At 38.8% G+C, this 20,847-nt stretch overlaps 1 protein-coding gene across 1 annotated transcript in view; it reads left to right on the top strand.

Annotated features, from left to right (window-relative positions):
- Positions 1-20,847, top strand: part of PUDP (pseudouridine 5'-phosphatase) — a 61,700-nt gene that overhangs the window by 29,308 nt on the left and 11,545 nt on the right. Inside the window, exon 3 of the mRNA XM_083612200.1 lies at positions 2,799-3,028. Coding sequence (XP_083468326.1) covers positions 2,799-3,028 — 230 coding nt within the window. The remainder of the gene's footprint in view (positions 1-2,798; positions 3,029-20,847) is intronic.

Genomic DNA, 20,847 nt, shown 5'->3' with positions numbered 1-20,847 from the left:
GCTACAGGAGCTAATTAGTATCCATACTTGGTTGAAAAATAATATTGTGGGAAACTTGACTGGAATCATTTATTTAAAAGGGCATGATTTAAATCAACCCACCCTGGCATTAATCAGTTATGTTTTATCCCCAACAGCTTCACAGATACCACAGTATTTGAAAATACCTTAAATGTTTAACACAGACCCGCTTGACAAGAAAAAAGGTGGAAGGGTTTAAAAGTGTTTAAATAAATTCTAAGTGATGTGCAGACTGCTTCATTTTTCATGTATGTATCCTGAGGCTTTATGTAGTAATTCTTTTATCCTTTCACCTGGGTTTGCAAAGTCCCAAGTGGAAAGACTGGTAAACATTTGCTAAACTATTGCTGTTTTGAATAAAAGTGATAGTTTTTCTTTCAAAATAATGGTTGGCAAGGAAGTTTAATGACCTCTGTAAAGTGTCACTGCATTAATTATAGTCTGCAGAGAGGGTGAAATGCCTCCTAAACATTCCCCCCTCCCTTTTAAACAAAAGGGACCTGGATTTTCTACTGTCAAGATGTGCAATTGGATTTAAACTTATTTTGCTGTTTTGGAGGGTCCCAGAAAGCATACTGATATACATTACAACATTAAAAATAAGGACAGACCAGTTGCTAGAAAAAAAAGCTTATAATACTAGCATTTCAATAAATTTGTATGGCATATTGTTGAGTACAAGTGGTATATGAATGTCCTGGCTGGTTAACAGACATAATGTTTGAAGCAGTGAGTGATTGTAGTGGTTGTGCAAAAGTAGTGGTGAATGAGATTGCATGAGTGGTTGTGCAAAAAGTTGGTTTGTTGGAATTTTACATTTTGTTGCTGTGTAAAGCTCTTCGATCTTATAGTGTTACTATGTTTAAGTTTACGGTTATATTTCAGTTTTTATGTGAATAATTTGACACAGTTTTTATTGTACGTACTGTGGTTTATATATGTATTTTATCTATTGTGAACTGCTTCAAGATTTTCAGGTAGCAAGCTGTCTGTATATGGAAATAATACATAAATGAACACACGTTTTTTGTGCATGCTTTGCAGTGTAATGCTGTGCATTCCAAATCAAAAGAAAGCCCCATTGAATTGAGGAGCCCCATATGTATCCTTAATATCAGAGCATAAATGCAAATACATTGTGGAAAGCAAAATATGTAAATAAGAGAATCGTTCTCACCAAAATAATTGCTGCTACTTGAGTTTCAGCAGACTAGAAAGAGCAGAAGCACCAGGGGAAAAATAAAGCCACAAGAAAAAGTTTAATTTGTGTTATTTTATGTATTTTTCAGAGCTGTCAAATGGAAAATGCTGAATTATTCCTTTCTGAAAGCTTCTATTGTCCCATGAGAAATACTTCAATTCTGTCAGGATTTTTTTAAAAAAATACATCTGTGTTCAGAGTTCTAAATTTGGCATGTGACTAATTATTGTTTAAAGTTCTTGAGGTTTATATATTTTGATCCTTTCAGCTTTATTAACTACATCAGACCTACTAAATATGCATTACGTCCCTTCCTTTTATTTGGTTTTTTTTGGCCAGAAGTTCATGTATTACAACACAGTTCCTTTTATTCTACAGATGTCTTCTCTACATACTATTTTGATTTTATGTAGTATGATGCACTTTGTGGTTTCTATACACCTGCAAGGATGTGCAGTAGAAAACTTTCCTTTTTTACTTTCCTGTTTCATATTCAAAATTGTTTTTGCTATTTCTTTTTTCATAAAAAAATCCATCACCTTTTAAAAAAAGTTCAGATTCAGTTCATTTGTACTGTGTATTTCTACTTGCTAAACAGAAGCGATACTATAGTGCTGAAATCAGCTTGTAGGGATGAAGGTTTCTGTTGCTTTAAAGGTCCTTGGAGCATTTGCTGCGCCATTTTTTGGGCTACAAACTCCCTCCCCCTGTGCAAGTTTATTGAGACAGACTCTCCATTGGCTTAGACAGGGACTAACTCATGTATGAGAAATGCAGCCCACCACCAAGGACCTGTTATAGCAACAGGATTCTTTCTGTGGAGGGGACATTTTCCCACCACTTGCAGCCCTGGGGACCACAGAATTATTTTTTTAAAGCTATGCAAGACTAGAGAGATAGAACTTCTATGGACAAGGACTAAAATAGATGAGCAATGGGTGGTGCAACCAGTGAGGATGTAATGTCAGTGGCAGAAGGTGCAGCCACATGTTCCCCCTCATACAGTTAAAATCCACACAAGGTTGTTGTCATTTAGTTGTGTCCGACTCTTTGTGACCCCATGGACCAGAGCACGCCAGGCACTCCTGTCTTCCACTGCCTCCCGCAGTTTGGTCAAACTCATGTTAGTAGCTTCGAGAACACTGTCCAAGCATCTTGTCCTCTGTCATCCCCTTCTCCTTGTCCCCTCAATCTTTCCCAACATCAGGGTCTTTTCCAGGGAGTCTTCTCTTATTATGAGGTGGCCAAAGTATCGGAGCCTCAGCTTCAGGATCTGTTCTTCCAGTGAGCACTCAGGGCTGATTTCCTTCAGAATGGATAGGTTTGATCTTCTTGCAATCCGTGGGACTCTCAAGAGTTATACAGGAGGTAGCAACGAAAACCATCCCACACAAGGTAGAAACACCCAAATAGGTCTATTATCAACCATTAGTCTTTTGATGAAGGCAGGAAAGAGAACTAACTAAATCAAGTTCAGAAGGTGGGGTGAACAACTCCACTAAATCTAGTTCCTCTGTTTTTGCTCAAACAAGTGTATTTTAACACTTTCATATATATATATATTTCTGTTTCACAGGTGTTGAAAAACTAATCCACCATCTACATCAACACAACATACCCATAGCTGTTGCCACCAGCTCATCTCGGGTGACATTTGAAATGAAAACAAGTCGACACAAAGACTTCTTTAATTTATTTCATCATATTGTGTTGGGAGATGACCCTGAAGTGAAGGCTGGCAAGCCAGAGCCTGATGTGTTTTTAGTCTGTGCAAAGAGATTTAACCCTCCTCCGCCTCCAGAAAAGGTAGGAATAATCATATTAATAAAAGCGGCAGTGTATAATCCCAGGTCATGCTTTGATTTTCATTCTTTATATAATATAGTAAGTTCTATGTGAGATTTGATAGCAACTATAAAAAAAAAACAAGTGGGAAAGTATTGGCAAAGATTCTATTTCTTCATTGTGTATAATGGTTTGCAATGCAAATGTGTATCGATTTGCTGCTGTACACTACAAATGAACAGGAGTGTTTTAAGTGTGTCCAATATATTTATAAATCTGGGTGCTAACTGTTTGGACACCGAGTTTTCCACCTGCAACATTTGAGCTCTTGTTTATGAGTGCAAGCAATCTCTTCTAAATGTTCAGAATAGGACATTTTGTAACACGTTTCATGATGTTTTTGTTTTGAGTGTTGAACATGACATTATTTCTGTATGTCCTTTATCTGAAACAGAGTAAAGACATTTGCCTCCTGAGCCCAGTAGTAAAGAAGCAAAATGCAAAATTGGGTTTTCAACTAGGCAACAACTTCATTAACTGTAACTTTTTAAAGTATTTGTGATTGATTAGATGATAGATACTAAATTTCTGTTCTACAGTGTAGGTTTCAGTTGGCTGAAGGCAATATGGTACTCTCAACATGGTGGACTGAAAAATCTAATCAGCCCCTTACCAGCAGGGCCAGTAGTCAGGGATTTTTTTGGGGTGGGTGGGTGGTTAAAACAGCAGTATATAGAGGGCACCAGGCTGGCTACCACTAATTCAAGACGTTGAACCAAGTCTCCTCACCCTTTTCTAGGCAGGTGTTGTCCCTGGTTTGGGGCTTCTTACTTATAATTGGAACAAGGGAGCCCTGTGCATGTCAACCCTGCCCCACAGTGCTTGAAACAGTATGAAGCTTAAGTCTAAAACTCATTTTACTTATTTATATAATCCCTTGAATAGATTGCATTAGACTAGGATTTTCCCAAACTTGGATCTCCATTTGTTTTTGGACCACAACTCCCACCATCCCTAGCTAGCAGAACCAGTGGTTAGGGATGATGAGAACAGCTGGAGACCCAAGTTTGGGAAACTCTGCATTAGACCAGAGAGCTGAACTGAACTTTTGAGTGCAAGTTGGCACTAAATAAAGGCATGTTCTCCATTCCAAACCTCTTTATTTATATGCCCCTGGATGCATGGTTTGCAAGCTGTGTATAATGGGGTAACTTGTGCTGCCCTAATGCAACTCCCGTTAGTTGTATCCATTAAAACTTCCTTACAAATACATTTCCCACTTTAAATTTTAAATCAAGTGCAAGGCTTGGTTTGTAATATGGAATGTTTTCCTCCAGTATTTTTCACTGCCTCGGTTTCACAAGAGCTTGTCACTATTGAGTACTAAGAATTAGCAGAAACTGGCAAATCGTAAACCTTGCAGGGCACTGCAAGGAAGAAGCAGTTGTCTAACCTGGTAGCAGAGCAGAAATCTGCATTTTCATATGCTCCTTCACTATTTTTACCTTATTCGTATTCAGCATAAAACTGACAATTGGTTGTATTCATTCCCATTTTAAAGATAAGAATTGAGGCACTTGGGCTTAAACCACATGAATATCAGAGTTCTGGATACTCTACTCCAGCCCAAAGCAACCTGGGGTATGCTGTGTATGAGCTGAAGAAAATGGCTTTTGAAACATTTTGTGTCCTTTTTCAACTTAAAATTTCCCACCTCAAGCGGTTTTTTTCACCTATAGGGAATTGATATGAAAGCCCCATGTCTTTTCCCCTTGGAGAAAAAAACCCTACCAGTTTTGAGCTGTCAGTGCAAAGTTTCTCTCCCCAGTTTGAGACTATTTCCCTTTTCCAATTCCACAACCAAATGCCCAACAGAAGAGTTATTCAAAGCTTTGTAGGTTATCTTTGTACCTGGCATTGACTTGTGTTTTAAAGCTTGCATTCATCATCATTGTTACTACTCACACCTCATTCCCAAAGCCCAGCAGCTCGCTTACCCAGCTTGGGAAGACAACGTGAGGCCATCGAATGTTGCCAAGGGCCACCAAAAAAGGTCTCAAGGGCCATGTGTTGGACCACCCTGATCTAACACCCTGACTCTGGAGGCATTTGCAATTTATTTCGATTATAAGACTTTCAGCTACAAAATTCCTCACCTCCAGCTGGCCTGCTTTTTATTTATTTGAGTGGTGGGATGAGATATTGCCTGTATTGAAAGCAATTTAACCATTGGCCTAGGTTCTGTTATATATCCACAACACGTCAGCCATTGTTATAGCGAAAATATGGTCAACATTGCCATTCTCTTAGGTACTAGTGGTGACGTAAGGAAAGAGTTACAATTTGCTTATATTCTTTGGGGTGCCCCTGTCAAGGGGGCTGAATGTGCTTGCGCTCGTCTTGATAATATATCAAGCAGCTGGTAAGGGACTTCATGAAATATGAGGCAGAATACTAAATTACATTTTGTAACCCTCTCCCCCCTCTATGTGATGTGGGTGTGAAAGCATGCGTTGTTTGGTAAAAAACATTATATTCAGATTAGCAGGTCGCTGGAGATATACTGCTAATTGTTTTAGTGAGCTCATTACATGTATTATCGCATATTATCCATAGGAAGCTGTGTAGGGAGGGTGGGGAAAGCAAAAAAAAAGAGAAAAAAGAACTTTATTTCATGATAAACTACTCACTGAGTTGTGTTTTTCCTCTTTCCAAGGCCCTTAGCACTTCTGGCATTGCCAACAGAACAATCATTGAATAGTTAGGTTTAATTTACAGGAATTCTCTCATAAAATGTTTTAAGAGGTGCTCTGGGTTGTGGCAAGCAATGAATTAATCCTCTTCTTAAAAAGATTCAGTGTATTGATCTTACCTCTATAGTTGAAGATGCTTTTTTAATTGCCCCAGTGCTTGTCATAACTGCACATCTCCACAGGTTTAGAACAAAGGAATTGCTCTGTAAGCGTTATTTTTATTGTTCTCTTAATTTATTATTCCAAAGGGGTCTGCAGAAAACTCAGAAAGGCCAAATGCATTTTGTTTTGTTGCCGTAGCCTTTATTTTAAGACCTTTTTTTTAAAAAAAAACCAAACGATTTCATATTGCAAAAATTTGCTTTTAAAAGTATCCTGATATTTGGGTTTCCATGTTTCTCTCTAACTTGTCTGCAGTTTATGAGGTGCCAGGGCTATATTTATTATTATTGTTCTATATTACTGTCTCTCAGTTGGCAACAAAGCCGCATACATGGTATAGTTTATTAACACTAACAAACTATTTATTGCGTAAAGAGGGCAAAGTATCTTATCTTATATTAGTTCAGTAGACAGCAGCCATGAATATAGTGCAATTATAAGCTGATTGTAAATTTGTAATTTATAAAGTACTGTTTGACGGCCAAATGCGTCCTAGGCTTCAGTTTTATGAAACCTGGGATATTCTCTTTACTATGTACTGTATATATGGGAAAAGGCAGAAACTTTTCATAATGGGATTTGAATAATAATAATAATAATTTGAATAGTTATAATAATCACTGAAGAGCCCAGAGATTTTCCTTGTTCCCATTTGTATAATAATATCTGATGCATCAAACCCTTCACCTTAATACTATTACCTGTGAAGCAGATTCAAGCAGAAAGGCCATAATAAATGTGTTTTGGGTGGCTGGTCCCCAGTTATGGAACCTTCTCCTATTCTTGGGCCACCAAAATCCAAGCTAAAGAAACCTGCTTGTTTGACCAGGGTTAAAACAGGGAATAAATATCATGGATTTTAAATTATATTAAACTTTATTTAGTTTTGCTGACAGTGTAGAGACGTTGGTTTTCCCACCCGAACAATTCTTTTGTGTTAGATAGTTCTAAATATAAAAAAATAAATAACAGCACAATTTTAACCATGTCTATGCAGGGCTCCCTTTACCTTTATGCAGACCTAAATCCTATTGAATTCAATGGGGTTTAATCCAAGTAACTAGGATTAGGATTGGAGCCCCCTTCACTAAGCCTAAACCCTACTTTATTCTGCTTGCATTGTTATCCATTATTCAGTTTTTGTGTTTGTATATAGATGTATACATAAATATCTGGATCTGTATAGTTGTATATGCAAAATATTTGTACAAATCCGGAATCAAGAACTGAAGCAGGGCCACTTAGGAAAGATTTGGGGCTTATCTGAGCTGAAGTGGGATCTTGAGACAAAGTGCTGCAGAGATTTGTATGTTTTAAAAATGCTGCGTATCTTGAGTCTGAAAAACCGGAACATTTTTTTCAATCTTACTTTATAAGGAAAACACAAGAGTGAGGGGAGGGAATGCTTTTTAGTGACCTAGCATCTAATTGAAGGGACCGTATCTTGAACTTTCGCACCATAGAACTTTGGGGAAGGGATGTTAAGGTATCAACTTGTTCTTGTCTGTTCTGTGCTTTTTTCTTTTTTCTAGTTCTACTGCTTGTTTGGCAAATGCTAGATCATGCTTCCCCAACCTCGGTCCTCCAGATGTTTTGAGACTACAATTCCCATCATCCCTGACCACTGGTCCTGGTAGCTAGGGATCATGGGAGTTGTAGGCCAAAAACATCTGGAGGGCAGAGGTTGAGGAAGCCTGTGCTAGATAATCAAGTCTCCTGCCTCTGTGTCACATGCCTCTATATCCCCTTGAGTCAAATTAGCTTTGGGCTTCTCCTCAACTGTCACCAAGAGTCACAACTAAGTCTAGTCCTTGCTCCCATTCTTCTGAAAATTTACAGATTATTTGCCTCTGCAGCTGTTGAGCAGGGGGTCGATTCTGAGCAGGGCGGCACCCCTGATCTTGGTTGGGAGGGATGGAGGAGATACAAGGAACAGGATCCAGGGTGGGGTTGGTTCCCAGGTCAACCCAGGGCAGGTTAACCCACCCCCACCCCACCCCCACTCTGTTGGAGCCATGAGACAGATTGTTGCAGCAGGGAGCTGTGCACAGCCTATTAAATTCTGTTTCGCTTTGACTTTGGTGACTTGAAGGGTTAATTTTCTGACTTTTCCTGTTGAAGTCTGTTGTTGATTTTGTGCATAATTGAACATAACTTTGTGGCCATGATTGATTTGATACTTTAGCTCCTTTTGGACGAGCTAAATGCCTCAACGAATATTTGCAAGACTTCTATTTGCAAATAGAAAACCTCTACCAATTCCTAGCCCCGGCCTGTTGACTCCCTGAATTGCCTTATGTCATGCTGTGCTTTGGAGCTAACAGAAGTGCAGCTGCTACCTGCCCCAAAGCCCAGCAGAATACGAAAAACACCCCTCTAAGTATCACAGAGCATGAAAGACCTCTCTCAATCAGCAAGTATATGCATGCCAGGGAATGTGGGGGCTGGGTGGGTGGCAACCAAAAAATGTTGATTATTGAAACAAGCAAAAATATATGGATTTTGGTTATGCTGGGTCGTATTTGTGTTGTGTATTTTAGATAATTTTTTCTAAAATTCTATCGAGCTGTTCCTTTCCTATCAGAGTTGTTAAGATACACACAAGGAAGGAGAGAGACGTGAAATGGTTTAAACCACCTCTTTCTAAACAATAAATGTTTTTGAGCAAGGAAAGTGTTGTTTCTCAAAACAGTTTTTAAAAGATCTAAAGTTCCTCTTTCACCCAGTTGTTAAAAACAGAAGCAATCGCTATGACTGATCCTTCGATTCACCATGTGAGACTAGTATGTGATTTTTTGGCTTTGCGTAAAGCGATTACTGGGAAAGCACTTCAGGCTCAATGTCACTCCAAGGATGAAGAAATTCATCTGTGAAAGTTTTATATTCTAATAAAAGGATTTTGGTGTCGGCACAGAACAAAACCTTGGCGTATAAGAATAGTAGCTTTAGGAGCAGAGCAGGTGTTGGAAGAACAAGGGATACCTGTACTTCAGTATAGTTGATATACATGTTCTGTATTCAAAATACTGTGTATGATGTTCTTTAATTGCTGCATGATGACCTAGGGATGGCCTGTGGGTACCTATTTCAATATATCACTTTAGCCTCAGTCCTCTGTATGCTTACATAGAAGCAAGAACTTGAGTTGCTTCTGTGATGTAAGAATTGCTATCACTTGGCTTTTTCCCATACTCTGAAAGTTATATGACACAGATTCCCTGGTTCTATTGATTTCTCTTCCAAGTAGGTATGTTTAGGATTACATTGTTAATATGCCCTGAAAGCAGGCCTCTAAAATCAGAGTGGATGCTGTATTAGAAATTCTGAAAAATATAATTCAATTTATTTTAATATGTACCTTGTGGATTGCATTGCTTTTGTGTTTGCCATCCCCCTCAGAACTTTCCTATTATAGAAATTGCTTGTTTCAAGAAGAGAAACCTGAGTTTAGCCCCCTTAAAAGACAAGACTGGATGTACTGTTTATAGAGCAATAAATGTGCTAAAATGAACTGCAATTGTGTATGTTCTAAAATTGCTTTTTGTTTTGACAGGTTAATAAATCTCAATTGAAAGTCTGAATGACTAGAGATATTAAAAGCTTGCATAGCCTGACAAAACAACAATGTTTGCTACTCTTTTTGTGTTTCTTAATAAATACACCACACAATAACGTTTCCATTACTATTTGCAGAGCTTCCGCCTGATTTGCAGTTTTGGTACAGAACACCAGATGACATTAATTGGCAAACTCTCTTAAAAATACTGCTGTTCTTGAACACCCAGATCACACATACTCAGTACAGATGTTCAAATGCTGACCTTCTGTTGACATTATAAGGTCTTTCCAGGATCAGTTGTGTTGTGAACTGTAAAAAAAATTAACTCTACCAACCTTTCAGAATTTGACATTACCTGTTCCAAAGGATTTGTTTTTGTCACTGCGTATGCATCTGTAGGAATGGAATTGTAACACATTTTGAGTGGAATAGAAGAATAGATCAGGAGTTTTTATTATTATTAAGGGGGAGGTTGCACCAATGTTTGCTTCCATTTATGCTTTGCAAGAAGTTGTTTTGTTTGGGGTTGCTTTTTTTTTTAGCTACAAACACTTCATTTCCACCAGAAATAGAGCAGCTTGAGAAGGTTAGTGAAATAAGAAATGCTATATGTAAGTGGTTTATAGGGTTGTACTGGTGATGATTGCATGCTTAAATTGATTAGATTAATCCAAAGCTTAAAAAAAAAAAATTAAATAGTGGCAGTGACTAATTGAGAAAAAAAGTACTGTTCACACAGTGCTGCATGATTGCTACTAACCTAATATAGCTTTAAAGGAAATTAACAGTGCAATTCTGTACATATCTACTCACAGTTCAATAGACTTGCTCTCAGGTGAGGGTGCATAGGATTTCACCCTTAGCCCAAGGTGTTAAACCAGTATAAGTTTTGCCCATGATTTAGGCACCTCGTATTAAAAAGTGTGATCTAATCACTTGCTTTAACAAGGCCAGTTTCTGTTGCTGCTATTATTTAGAGCATGAGTATACAATCGGTTTCCCCCAGGGGAAATCTTTCTTTGAGATGACATTGCACTGCAGAATATCTGGGGCTGGGAAATGAAACAGATTTATATGTTGGAGACAGAAGTACAGGAAATGCAAAGTTGGTGTTCAGTAAATGTTTCTCCTGTGGTTTTATATTTCCTTGCATAGTGGTACATTTATAAGAATGTGTAATCACAGGACAATGCTGCCTTGTGGTCACCTTGCTCTTAGTCATTTTTTTATCAATTCTGGCCATAGAAGAAATCCTAGGCAACTGATGTTGTCACTGTGGTCAAAGCTCATGTATCGTTACTTTGAAGAATCTTGCTGAATTACCGTATTTTTCACTCTATAAGACGCACTTTCTCCCTCCTTAGAAGTAAGAGGAAATGTGTGTGCGTCTTATGGAGTGAATGCAGGCTGCGCAGCTATCCCAGAAGCCAGAACATCGAGAGGGATCGCTGCGCAGCGATCCCTCTTGCTGTTCTGGCTTCTGGGATTCAGAATATTTTTTTTCCTGTTTTCCTCCTCCAAAAACTAGGTGTGTCTTATGTCTGGTGCGTCTTACTCTTATAGAGCGAAAAATACGGTACTTTGTAGGTAAACTGCACAGTGATACTAGGTTGCGTCATTCTTGTGGGAAACTGTAGCTTTGGTGGTGGGAAACCTCTGCTGGGTTAGCCCAAACAGTGTAAACATCCCTTCTTACACAAAGCAAACCTCACAAAGAAGCTTCCACATGTGAATCATAGAATCATAGAGTTGGAAGGGATCCTGAGGATAATCCGGTCCAACTCCCTGCAATGCTGGAATATGCAGTTGTTCCATACGGGGATTCAAACCAGCGACCTTGGTGTTATCAGCACCAAGCTCTAACCAACTGAGCTATCCAGCTCATGCTTTGCTTTCTCCTTGAAAAAGCTTATCCATAATATTATTTGCTACAAGCTTTAACTGTTTTGTTTCATGTATCGGATTAAATACACTGCAGCCTGGAAAAGTTTGTTTTCAAATGATAAAAATTCCACCCTTAAATGCTGCTAGGATAACTTTTTTTTTTAAGAACAGAAACACTAGCACTGCTCTTTACCTGTATGTAATCACAGATTTTATCTTTTGCCATTGCCACAGCTGCCCACGGCTGAGTTCCCCACCTCTGGAACTGCAAAAGCCAACTGTTACAAGGTCTGGCCTTGAGAAGCTTATAGATATATAAAGCAATATCTAAACCTTTGAGCTTTTTACATGGAATACTTCTAAAAATCGCTATGGAACAACTTGATCATTTTCATAACCAATTGTCAGTATGTTAGCTTTTTAAAGAGAATGTTTGCATTTTTCCATTATAGATATATAGACATTTTTTTGTTAGCCAAAGAATATTTCATTTACTTTGTAAATGTTTTTGAAAACAAGGCTTTTCTGCCCTTTAAAATGGCTAGACATGGTGGTAGAATTAATATATTTCAAGCTTTTGGGGAAAATCTTCATAGCCGTCTACCTAAAGTGACTGATAATCAAGGCCTGCTTCAATATTCTCCCCTTGTGTGTTTGAAAGTCCCTATCTTTTTATTATTGGTTAAGAATTTTCATCTTAAATTCTTTTGCACTGTTCAGTTACTTGATATCAAGGGGCATGATTTAGTTTGCTGCCCATACTCATACATGGGACTTGCATATTTGCTGCTTTTGAAGACTCCCCTTAGATTCAGAACACATGGCTATTTAATTTTGGGATTGCTATATGAGAAATGTAAAGCCTCATTGATCTCAGAACTGTTTTTGTAGTTCCAGGGAATCACGTGCCTAATTTCTTTTTTCTCATCCCCTTTTCCACAGCTATTCCTATAATGCTATTGGGAGTAAGGATATTTCCTTGGCAACCTCACGTTTTTGAGGGCTTAAAAAATAAGGCTAGTCATGTTAATTTTTCAGTCACAGTTTGTTTCAGCAGCTTTTGCACGAACCTGTCAACTCTGATATTTGAGTTTTAATTTGCTCTTCAGAAAATAGTGTTAGTAAAACAGCCTCTCTTGCAACTTCTAATATTTATTCTACCGTTTCCTGCCCGGTTTTCTGCTTGCAATTCAAGATTGTTGAGTTAAAACTTTGTATGATAAGTAGGGTTTTAAATAATGAAAGAAATCATATGCTTTGTTGCTGGACAGCTTCTCATATTCAACAACATGTCATTTCCTTAATATGTCCTTCTTGAACCCAGACCATCTTCCTTATTGTGGAATTTGCTAGCCTTTGCTCCTACTTCAGTGAATGCTAATCATCAAGCATCAAACATTCCTTATCTAAGCTAATTTCCCCCCACCTATATTTGGGGAAATATCCATCTATATTTGACCACCATGGGTGGGTATCCTATATTGGAAGAATGACAATGAGAACATGTCTATGGTGATTTTGTATCTCTCTGGGTAGTTTTCAACACAATTCTAGTATCTTCTAGACATAGCTGTCAACTTTCCCTTTTTCTTGCGAGGAATCTTATTCAGAATAAGGGAATTTCCCTTAAAAAAAGTGAAAAGTTGACAGCTATGCTTCTAGATTAAGATAGAAGCTGGGCCCACTGCACTTCACTTCCATTCCATCCTACAGGAATATTCCTATAGAAGTCCTACTGGTCGTCTGCCACAAGATTTTGGGTGTCACAAGATTGACTTCTATCATAATCCTGTTTAGCATCTACATGAAACCAGAGATGGCGTCTTCCTAGGGATTTTAACTGAGGTACCATCTCCACACTGATAAACGCTACTTCGCTTTTCCGTCTAATTTACATGAAGCTGCGGATGTTGTAAACAGGTACCTGGAGTCACTAATGAACTGAATCACGTGACTTAATAAACTGATACTGAGTCAAACAAGACAGAAGTGTTCTTGGTTGGGAATATATATGACTGCTAGATTCAGCTCTGCTTATGGCAGGTGGCAAGTCTCTTTCTTTCATTTTTCCTATTTATGGATTGCTAACTTCCCCTGCTTGGGTAAGATGCTTCTGGGGGTAGCTTTCCAACTCAAAGCACAGCTGAACCTGCTCTTTGGAGATGAGCAAACATTCACCTCTTCTCAAGAAGGATCCATCAGGTCCTCTTTTTGACAGTGACAAACAAGATGCCTTCAAGAAGAGTGGCATGACAACAGTTCTTCCCCATAGTTTGTTTCCAGTACCTGATATTCGCATGTCTCTGAATGCTTCCATTTCACCTCAACAAATGGCATGACACCCATTGCTTTAAGAGTTAAGACCTTTTATCTCCTATTCATTTTGTCCCTTTCGGTAGCTTGCCCTTGTAAATGTTTAAGGAAACTTGTGTCCTTGATCCTGAAAGAAATGCACTTTGTGCCCTCTGTTAATGGCTCACTGACTTCAAACTGGCCGTAAAGGCAGCATAAAATAAATGCACCTATAAAAGAGAATAAGAATTTAATAATCCCCTGCAAGGAAGCAAATCTCTTTTGAGACAAGCAGCTGGGAAGGTCAATAAATAGACTTCGTAATAAGAAAACCCAAAACATTGAAGACTGAACATAATTGTCGTCTAAATGCTAGAGGAGGAAACTAATGAAAATTACACTGCTTTTTAGCACCATGACATTAAAATGATATAAGAATGAATGGAGAAATATGTGAAGGTCAGTCAATATATCTGCAGGAAATCCCATGACTTCCTTGCTGCAAATTTAGATCCAGGCTCCTGGTTCTTCAAGGCCACTGTCCTCATGCACAATAAAATCGTATCTGAAAATAAATAAATAATGAAATGCCATAGCTTGGTGTAGTTATAGAAAGGCATTTTGATGCATCTGTTTCAAGGATGAGAAAATAAAATTTTAGAGGGATATAACTTTCTGTATGCACACAACTTTATGTACTTCTTAAACAATATTTCTTTCTGTGTAATAGATTCTAATTATGTCTGCAGGCTTGGTGTGTCAAGCATAAGAGCTGATATACTTAGCAGTAAGCATTTTCTGAAGAGCAAGATGTGAATGATGGAGAACAACATTTGTTTATAAATCTCATACTAATATTAGCATGTATTTGTTCGAATCTAATTTCCTGCAGGCATCAGAAGGATTCATCTATGGCAGTTTTTATATGTGCCAGTTCTGTGAACGCTTCATATTTTAAGAATGTTACACTGTCGTTGAATTAGTTCCCACAAAGCAAGCAGAATGTATGAAGCAGTTGTCACCATGCAAACATCGAAAATTTATTCACCTAAACCAGTGGTACTGCCTCTAAGCCATCGCGTTCGAAGGTGCTAACAGTCTTGCAAATTCTGTAAGTGAATTCGGAACTTAAAATAATAGAAACCCAGGGGAGGGGGAAATTCTCATAAAATGTTAATTATCAGAGGAATATGGGCAAATTATTTTAAATAAAGTCATGTTTTGTACTGTGTACAGTCTGTCTTTTTCTGAAAGTTTCCTCCACCAAAAACCGGAAAGGGCAGGGGAGAGAGAGAATAAGAGGCTGATTATGGAGGGGCTTACCCAAAATGCAGACTTCTGAACACACACACACACACACTGAACTATGGGAGATGTTTCTTGTGAGAGCTTGAGGTTTTCTGGGAAAGCTGTCAATGTTCTGCTCAAAATTCCAGTGAAGCAAGAGACCAAAAAGGAACAGTACCTTGGACAGCTCCAAAGGGCCATGCTAAGGCAGCTACAGGATATGTTTTCTCTGTGTAGAAATGGAAACTTGATGTAGGCAGACAAGACCTGGAATGTGGAAGGTTCTGTTTCCTTTGAAAAGCTTGGTTGGCTTGTTAAGGGGCCTTTGACTTATTCTGTAATCTTTCCCTTCTTAAGGCCAGGGAGACTGAAGTACTGCATCAGCTGTGTTATCTGGCAGGGAGAGCCCTGCAGACAAGACAGTTCCCCCAGCCACCCATGCTAGCAGCCTGAACCTTGTCTTGATCAGAGTTTTCAGTTCCTCACTTCAGAGTCCCTACGTTTTCCAGTATCTTTGTAAGTGGAACAAATGCCATGATCTAGAGCCCAGGGAGATTTGTTAATTCTTCTTCAGGCCTTCTACACAGTCATCACAAACTGGCCTTCAAATCTTCCCTCAGTTTTAAAAGTAGCTTTTCATCTGCACTCATTTAAAGCAGCACCACTTTAAACAGTTAAGGCTTCTCCCAAAAAATCCTAGGAAGTGGTAGTTTATCAAGAGATAAACTGAGAGTTGCTAGGATATCCCTATTCCCCTCACAGAGTAACAATTGTCAGAGTGGTTTAACAATCAAGTCCGTTTTCCAGAAGACTCTGGGAAATGTAGCTTTGTGAAGGGATAAGAGTAGCTATGACTGCTTCCAGCTGGTATATCTACCACTGAGCTAGATTCTTATGCCCTTTTCAGTTCATTTAGGGCATAGCCATTACCATTGGACCTCATTGTAGTTATTCTTGAACTGGTCATAGATACAGCCCTGCAGATGTGAATTCCAAGGAAAGAGCAATAGCAAGGCACCTTTCAGAGAAACATATCTGCCCCATATGCTCCTGAGAAACCCCTTTGTTTCCTGAAAGAGTTTGGAGAGCTACTGGCATAATTAAATGTTGACCCAAAAAGTCATAGCAATATTGCAGGGTCTCCTCACACGCAATGTCTCAAATAAATTTGAGAGTACTGTCTTCTAAGCAATACATGCCAACCATCTGGAAGAATTGGGATAACCTCGTTTGTAATATGACCTCGTTACTTTAGAATCACATCATTTCTATCCAACTGCCGCTCAAGAAATACATCCTTTCACTTGATTACATCCCAAATAGACACAATAAAGTTATCATTTCTTCTCCCTCCCTACACCTTGGTAAAAATACATTCTGTGAATTCCTCTGTACCAAAAAAAAAAAGCTGCTTATTTTCCCCTCAAAATGGAGTAGTGTTTATGCAACAGCGAATGTTGCCGAGTATTCTAATTAACAGCTCACTGAAGGGCATTCAAGACATGCAAATGTAAAGATTTCTATTTCTGTGCTGCTGACTTGTTTTCTTCAAATGATGCTCACCTTAACCTTGCATCTGCGCTACTGCTTAGTTTGTTTTCATTGAGTTTTCCCATTGTATAGTGGCAGTAACTCAATATAGAGATCAAAAGAACGATGTGCCTGTGTGCAGTTACCTAAATATCACCTTTATGTAAACATCTGAATATCAGAGTAATCCAGCAGTTATGAAACATTTTACCTTTCTATGATTTACACATTATGAGTTGATTATAGGAATTCCTCATTTTTGACTATGAAGTGTGCATTTTGATTTTTTGGACTTGAGCTGCTGGCTGAAAGGATTGGCTGTATTCCTGGAGATAAGAGAGTGCTGCAGCTCCAGTGGATGGTAAAAAGGGCAGTGTGACAACAATGGTTCTGTGCAATCTGTGGAGCACCAAATGCACAACAAAAATGTCCTGATTCAACCAGGCTACATTTTATACATACATGACGGCTATGGACAATGGTATAGAAAATATCCCCTGACAGTCACATAGGCTTCAGCAATAACTTAACAGAGTACAGTGGTACCTCAGGTTAAGTACTTAATTCGTTCCGGAGGTCCGTACTTAACCTGAAATTGTTCTTAACCTGAAGCACCACTTTAGCTAATGGGCCTCCTGCTGCTGCCGGGCCGCCTGAGCACGATTTCTATTCTCATCCTGAAGCAAAGTTCTTAACCTGAAGCACTATTTCTGGGTTAGCGGAGTCTGTAACCTGAAGCGTATGTAACCTGAAGTGTATGTAACCCGAGGTACCACTGTATACGAAAGAAACAAGTTGAGTCCTGTAGCCAACTCAAGGTTTCCACAGCTTACTGTTCTTCAAACTTTAAGCCTTTAAGGTGAAGCCTTCACCTTCTAAGTTGACTCAAGACTCCACTCACCCCCTTGTTCAACGTTCCACTTCGGGGTTATTTTAGTGGAACATGCAGCTTCTTTATAGATTCTCTTGGAATCTGACAGGTCCCTTGGCAGTTCTGTGGAAATTGCGTTCCACCTCCAAAGTCTATAGGATTGTTCCCACAAACTCAAGAGACTGGTTCTGTCCATCTGTATATGAAGCTCTATATGGGTTGCTCTTGCTATTCCTTCCTTCCTAATATTCAATCCCTTGTTAGAATGTTCAGGAACACACATTTAGTTTTACAGTGGTACCTCTGGTTACGTACTTAATTCGATCTGGAGGTCCGTTCTTAACCTGAAACTGTTCTTAACCTGAAGCACCACTTTAACTAATGGGGTCTCGTGCTGTCACCGCGCGGCGGCAGCAGCGGCACAATTTCTGTTTTCTCTTTTTTAAAAAAATAATTTTTATTAACCGACCAATCAAATCAAATCAAATCAAATCACATCACATAAATTCCGAATTACAAAGCCGAATTTTAAATTTTTGTTGAGGGGACCCATATTTCAAGTTCCGAAGGGGGATTCCGATCATCTTCTTGCTACTGCGTTAATATCCAAATCAGTCCAAATAAAGTTCATAATTCTATCCAGTCTTATCTTGCTGTTTCCACATCTCATCTTGTTCGTATATTTTTTTCTTTTTTTCTTTATGATCTCTTCTGATAATCTCCTTAAGCAGATAAACACCAATTATAATCCTGTGTGAATTTTTCCGTTCGTCCAATCCTCATATCGAGATGGTTTCCATATATCATCGCTTTCATAAATAACATCGCTCTTTCCATCATTAATCTCGCAAAACTGTCGCTCTTAAGTCCCTCTGAGGAGTCTCACCCACAATATAAAAACAGCTCTATTTCTCCTCCCAGACTTAAGTCCTCCGACAGAACTTGCCAACATGGCGACGGTATTTTTAACTGCGTCATTCCAAAGCTCTTATACTTTCCACGATCTTCTTAAAACATGCTTTGGTTAGAAAATTTATCTCCACACAGTCATAAATCCACAACTTGAGTCATTAAAACGACATTTCTGACTTGTGGGGGGTGGGGATTCTTGGTTAATCACTTAGAGGGGGGAAAGGAAAGTTTTTTCCCCTCCCCCATCCAGTCCCTTTGCCTTGGCGTATCTTCTCATGATTTATCTTGTTCCTCCGACCCGTCTTGTTTATCAGAGATCTCTTCAATTAGCATTCTTTACTCCCCCTCCTTCCTTGAAATATGTGCATTCGCTTCCTCCTAATTGTTTCTTTTGAAGTTCTTGCAGCTAGAGGCGCGGATCAGAGACAGCGTCCAGGAGCGCTGAGATCCACAGGAGGGCATTCTGCCTAGTGTCCCCATCCTGACAAATTCGGGGGTGGTATAGGGCACAGCAGGCAAGGGCAGCCCCCCCACAACCTTGGGGGGGTAGGGAGGCTATTTACTCCCATCACAGCCTCCTAATTACCTCGTGTGGGTCGGAGAGATGTTATTGTCAGCCATCTTCCGATGCGCCCCTAGTGGCCCCTCACAATTTCTGTTCTCATCCTGAAGCAAAGTTCTTAACCTGAGGTAATATTTCTGGGTCAGCAGAGTCTGTAACCTGAAGCGTATGTAACCTGAAGCGTATGTAACCTGAGCTACCACTGTATATGGGTTTACAGACTCCTCTTGGGCAGGGAGAAAGTTCAGAAACAAACACACACACATATATATACACACACAAACAGAGAGACGCACCCTTTGGGGAACCAAAATAAGCAGCATTTTTGTTCCTTTAAAACCTAATTCTTCAGACGCTTTACACAGCAGGAGCCCCAAATTGCAAATATTGTAGCTATTTAAAATTCATTTATTCGTTAGTACTTCAATAGGACTGCTGTTAAGTGGGTCACTCAAACACATTCTCCCTTTTTTCTAGATATTCTGTACATCAAAAGCAGAAGTTGAATAATACAAAAGGTTTATCATGACATTACTAAAACTGTGCACTTCGAATTTCCATTTTGTATCTTCTTAAATAATGTACAAATAACTATTTTTGCACATCTTGACAGCACACAGCTCTTTATTTTTAAATTATCTCAAAACTATCTTAACAGTAACCCAAAGCTCATTCAAATAGCATTTTAATCTATTGTCATATGTCTAGGATTACATAGCCTCCATGTGTTGCATCTTTTAGGTTGAAATTTGACCAAATGGAACTGGGCCAAGCATTTTTGTAGTTGCTCTTGAGGAATGAAAAGATACCCAGGCACATGTCTGTACCTTTTGAATAGCAAAACATTGCAAGCAGTTAAAGGAACAAACTTGCACAGCTCTAGATTGAAACAGATTGTATAGGCTCATTTTGAAATTGCTGTTTCCAAAGTCGTCTTTTTTATGTTTTTTAAAGAATTTTATAGAGAATATTAAACTTCAAACTCCTGATTCTATTTTAGGTAGGAGTGCTCTGAACTATCTCCTCACCAAATATCAAATATAGTCTGTATGTGCGTGGGAGCTTATGGTTTTAACTAGTCATTTAATTGCCCATAGGTTGCAGAGCACTGGCATTAAAAAAATGGTTTTCACAGTGAATATGTGATAAGGAAAGGGCACTGAATAATTTTCTGCAGGAAGATTGTGACTTTGGTCTAATGGCTGGTATCCACAAACTATTTGAGGGGAGATGATCAATAGCTAGACCAACAAATGGTGGTGTATCCACAACACATATACTGGGTGTTCTACAACTGTGCGCCCATATGAAGTCATACTGTGATGCCTTGCCTGTTGATGTAGTCTTAGTTACAGGATCTAGGCAGCTGATTATTTCTGTCTTAATGGAATCCTTGATTTAAAAGGTAAAAAATGCATTTTGACCCTTCCCCTTTTACTTCTCCAGAGTTGGACCCAGCAGAAGATCCAAAAAGTGCTTTGATGACTAGATTGTAGCAACCCACCTCACGGGGCTCAAGGTGGTATACGTGGTTCTTTGTAGAATTGCAGGTGACATAGTAGTCAACAGGTAGGGTACTGCGCTAGTAGAATTCACCAATTCCCCACACTTCACTATTTATACAGCTCTTGTTGTAAAGTACTTCAGTGATTAATAGAAAATGATACATACCGTACTATCAGTGTGCTATCATGGTTGGTGAACAAGCTGTATTTTTGAAGTTGAGTCCTTGTCAACATATCCTTAGGTCTTCGTATCAGTATAGCAAATTTATATTGGTGATGTATGAAATGTACAATTTTTACCTGTTAATCCATGAACTGCAAGGCAGATTGTGGAGTTTATCTGTGAATGGCACCAGGTGCTTTGTCAGTAGGCAGCTAAATGCTAATTTTATTCTCCTTGGACAGTGTTAAAAATTCATAAGGGATAACTTTTTATGCTAAAAGATTACACTATTTGATGCTGTTTTGAACAGGGATGGAAACAGATTATTATTATTATTATAGCAGCAGCAACAAGAACAAA

Source organism: Podarcis filfolensis (genome assembly GCF_964270895.1).
Source record: "Podarcis filfolensis genome assembly, chromosome: 4".
Classification (NCBI taxonomy): domain Eukaryota; kingdom Metazoa; phylum Chordata; class Lepidosauria; order Squamata; family Lacertidae; genus Podarcis; species Podarcis filfolensis.
The sequence above is the reverse complement of the archived record's forward strand: the minus strand, read 5'-3'. Positions and strand labels throughout refer to the sequence as shown.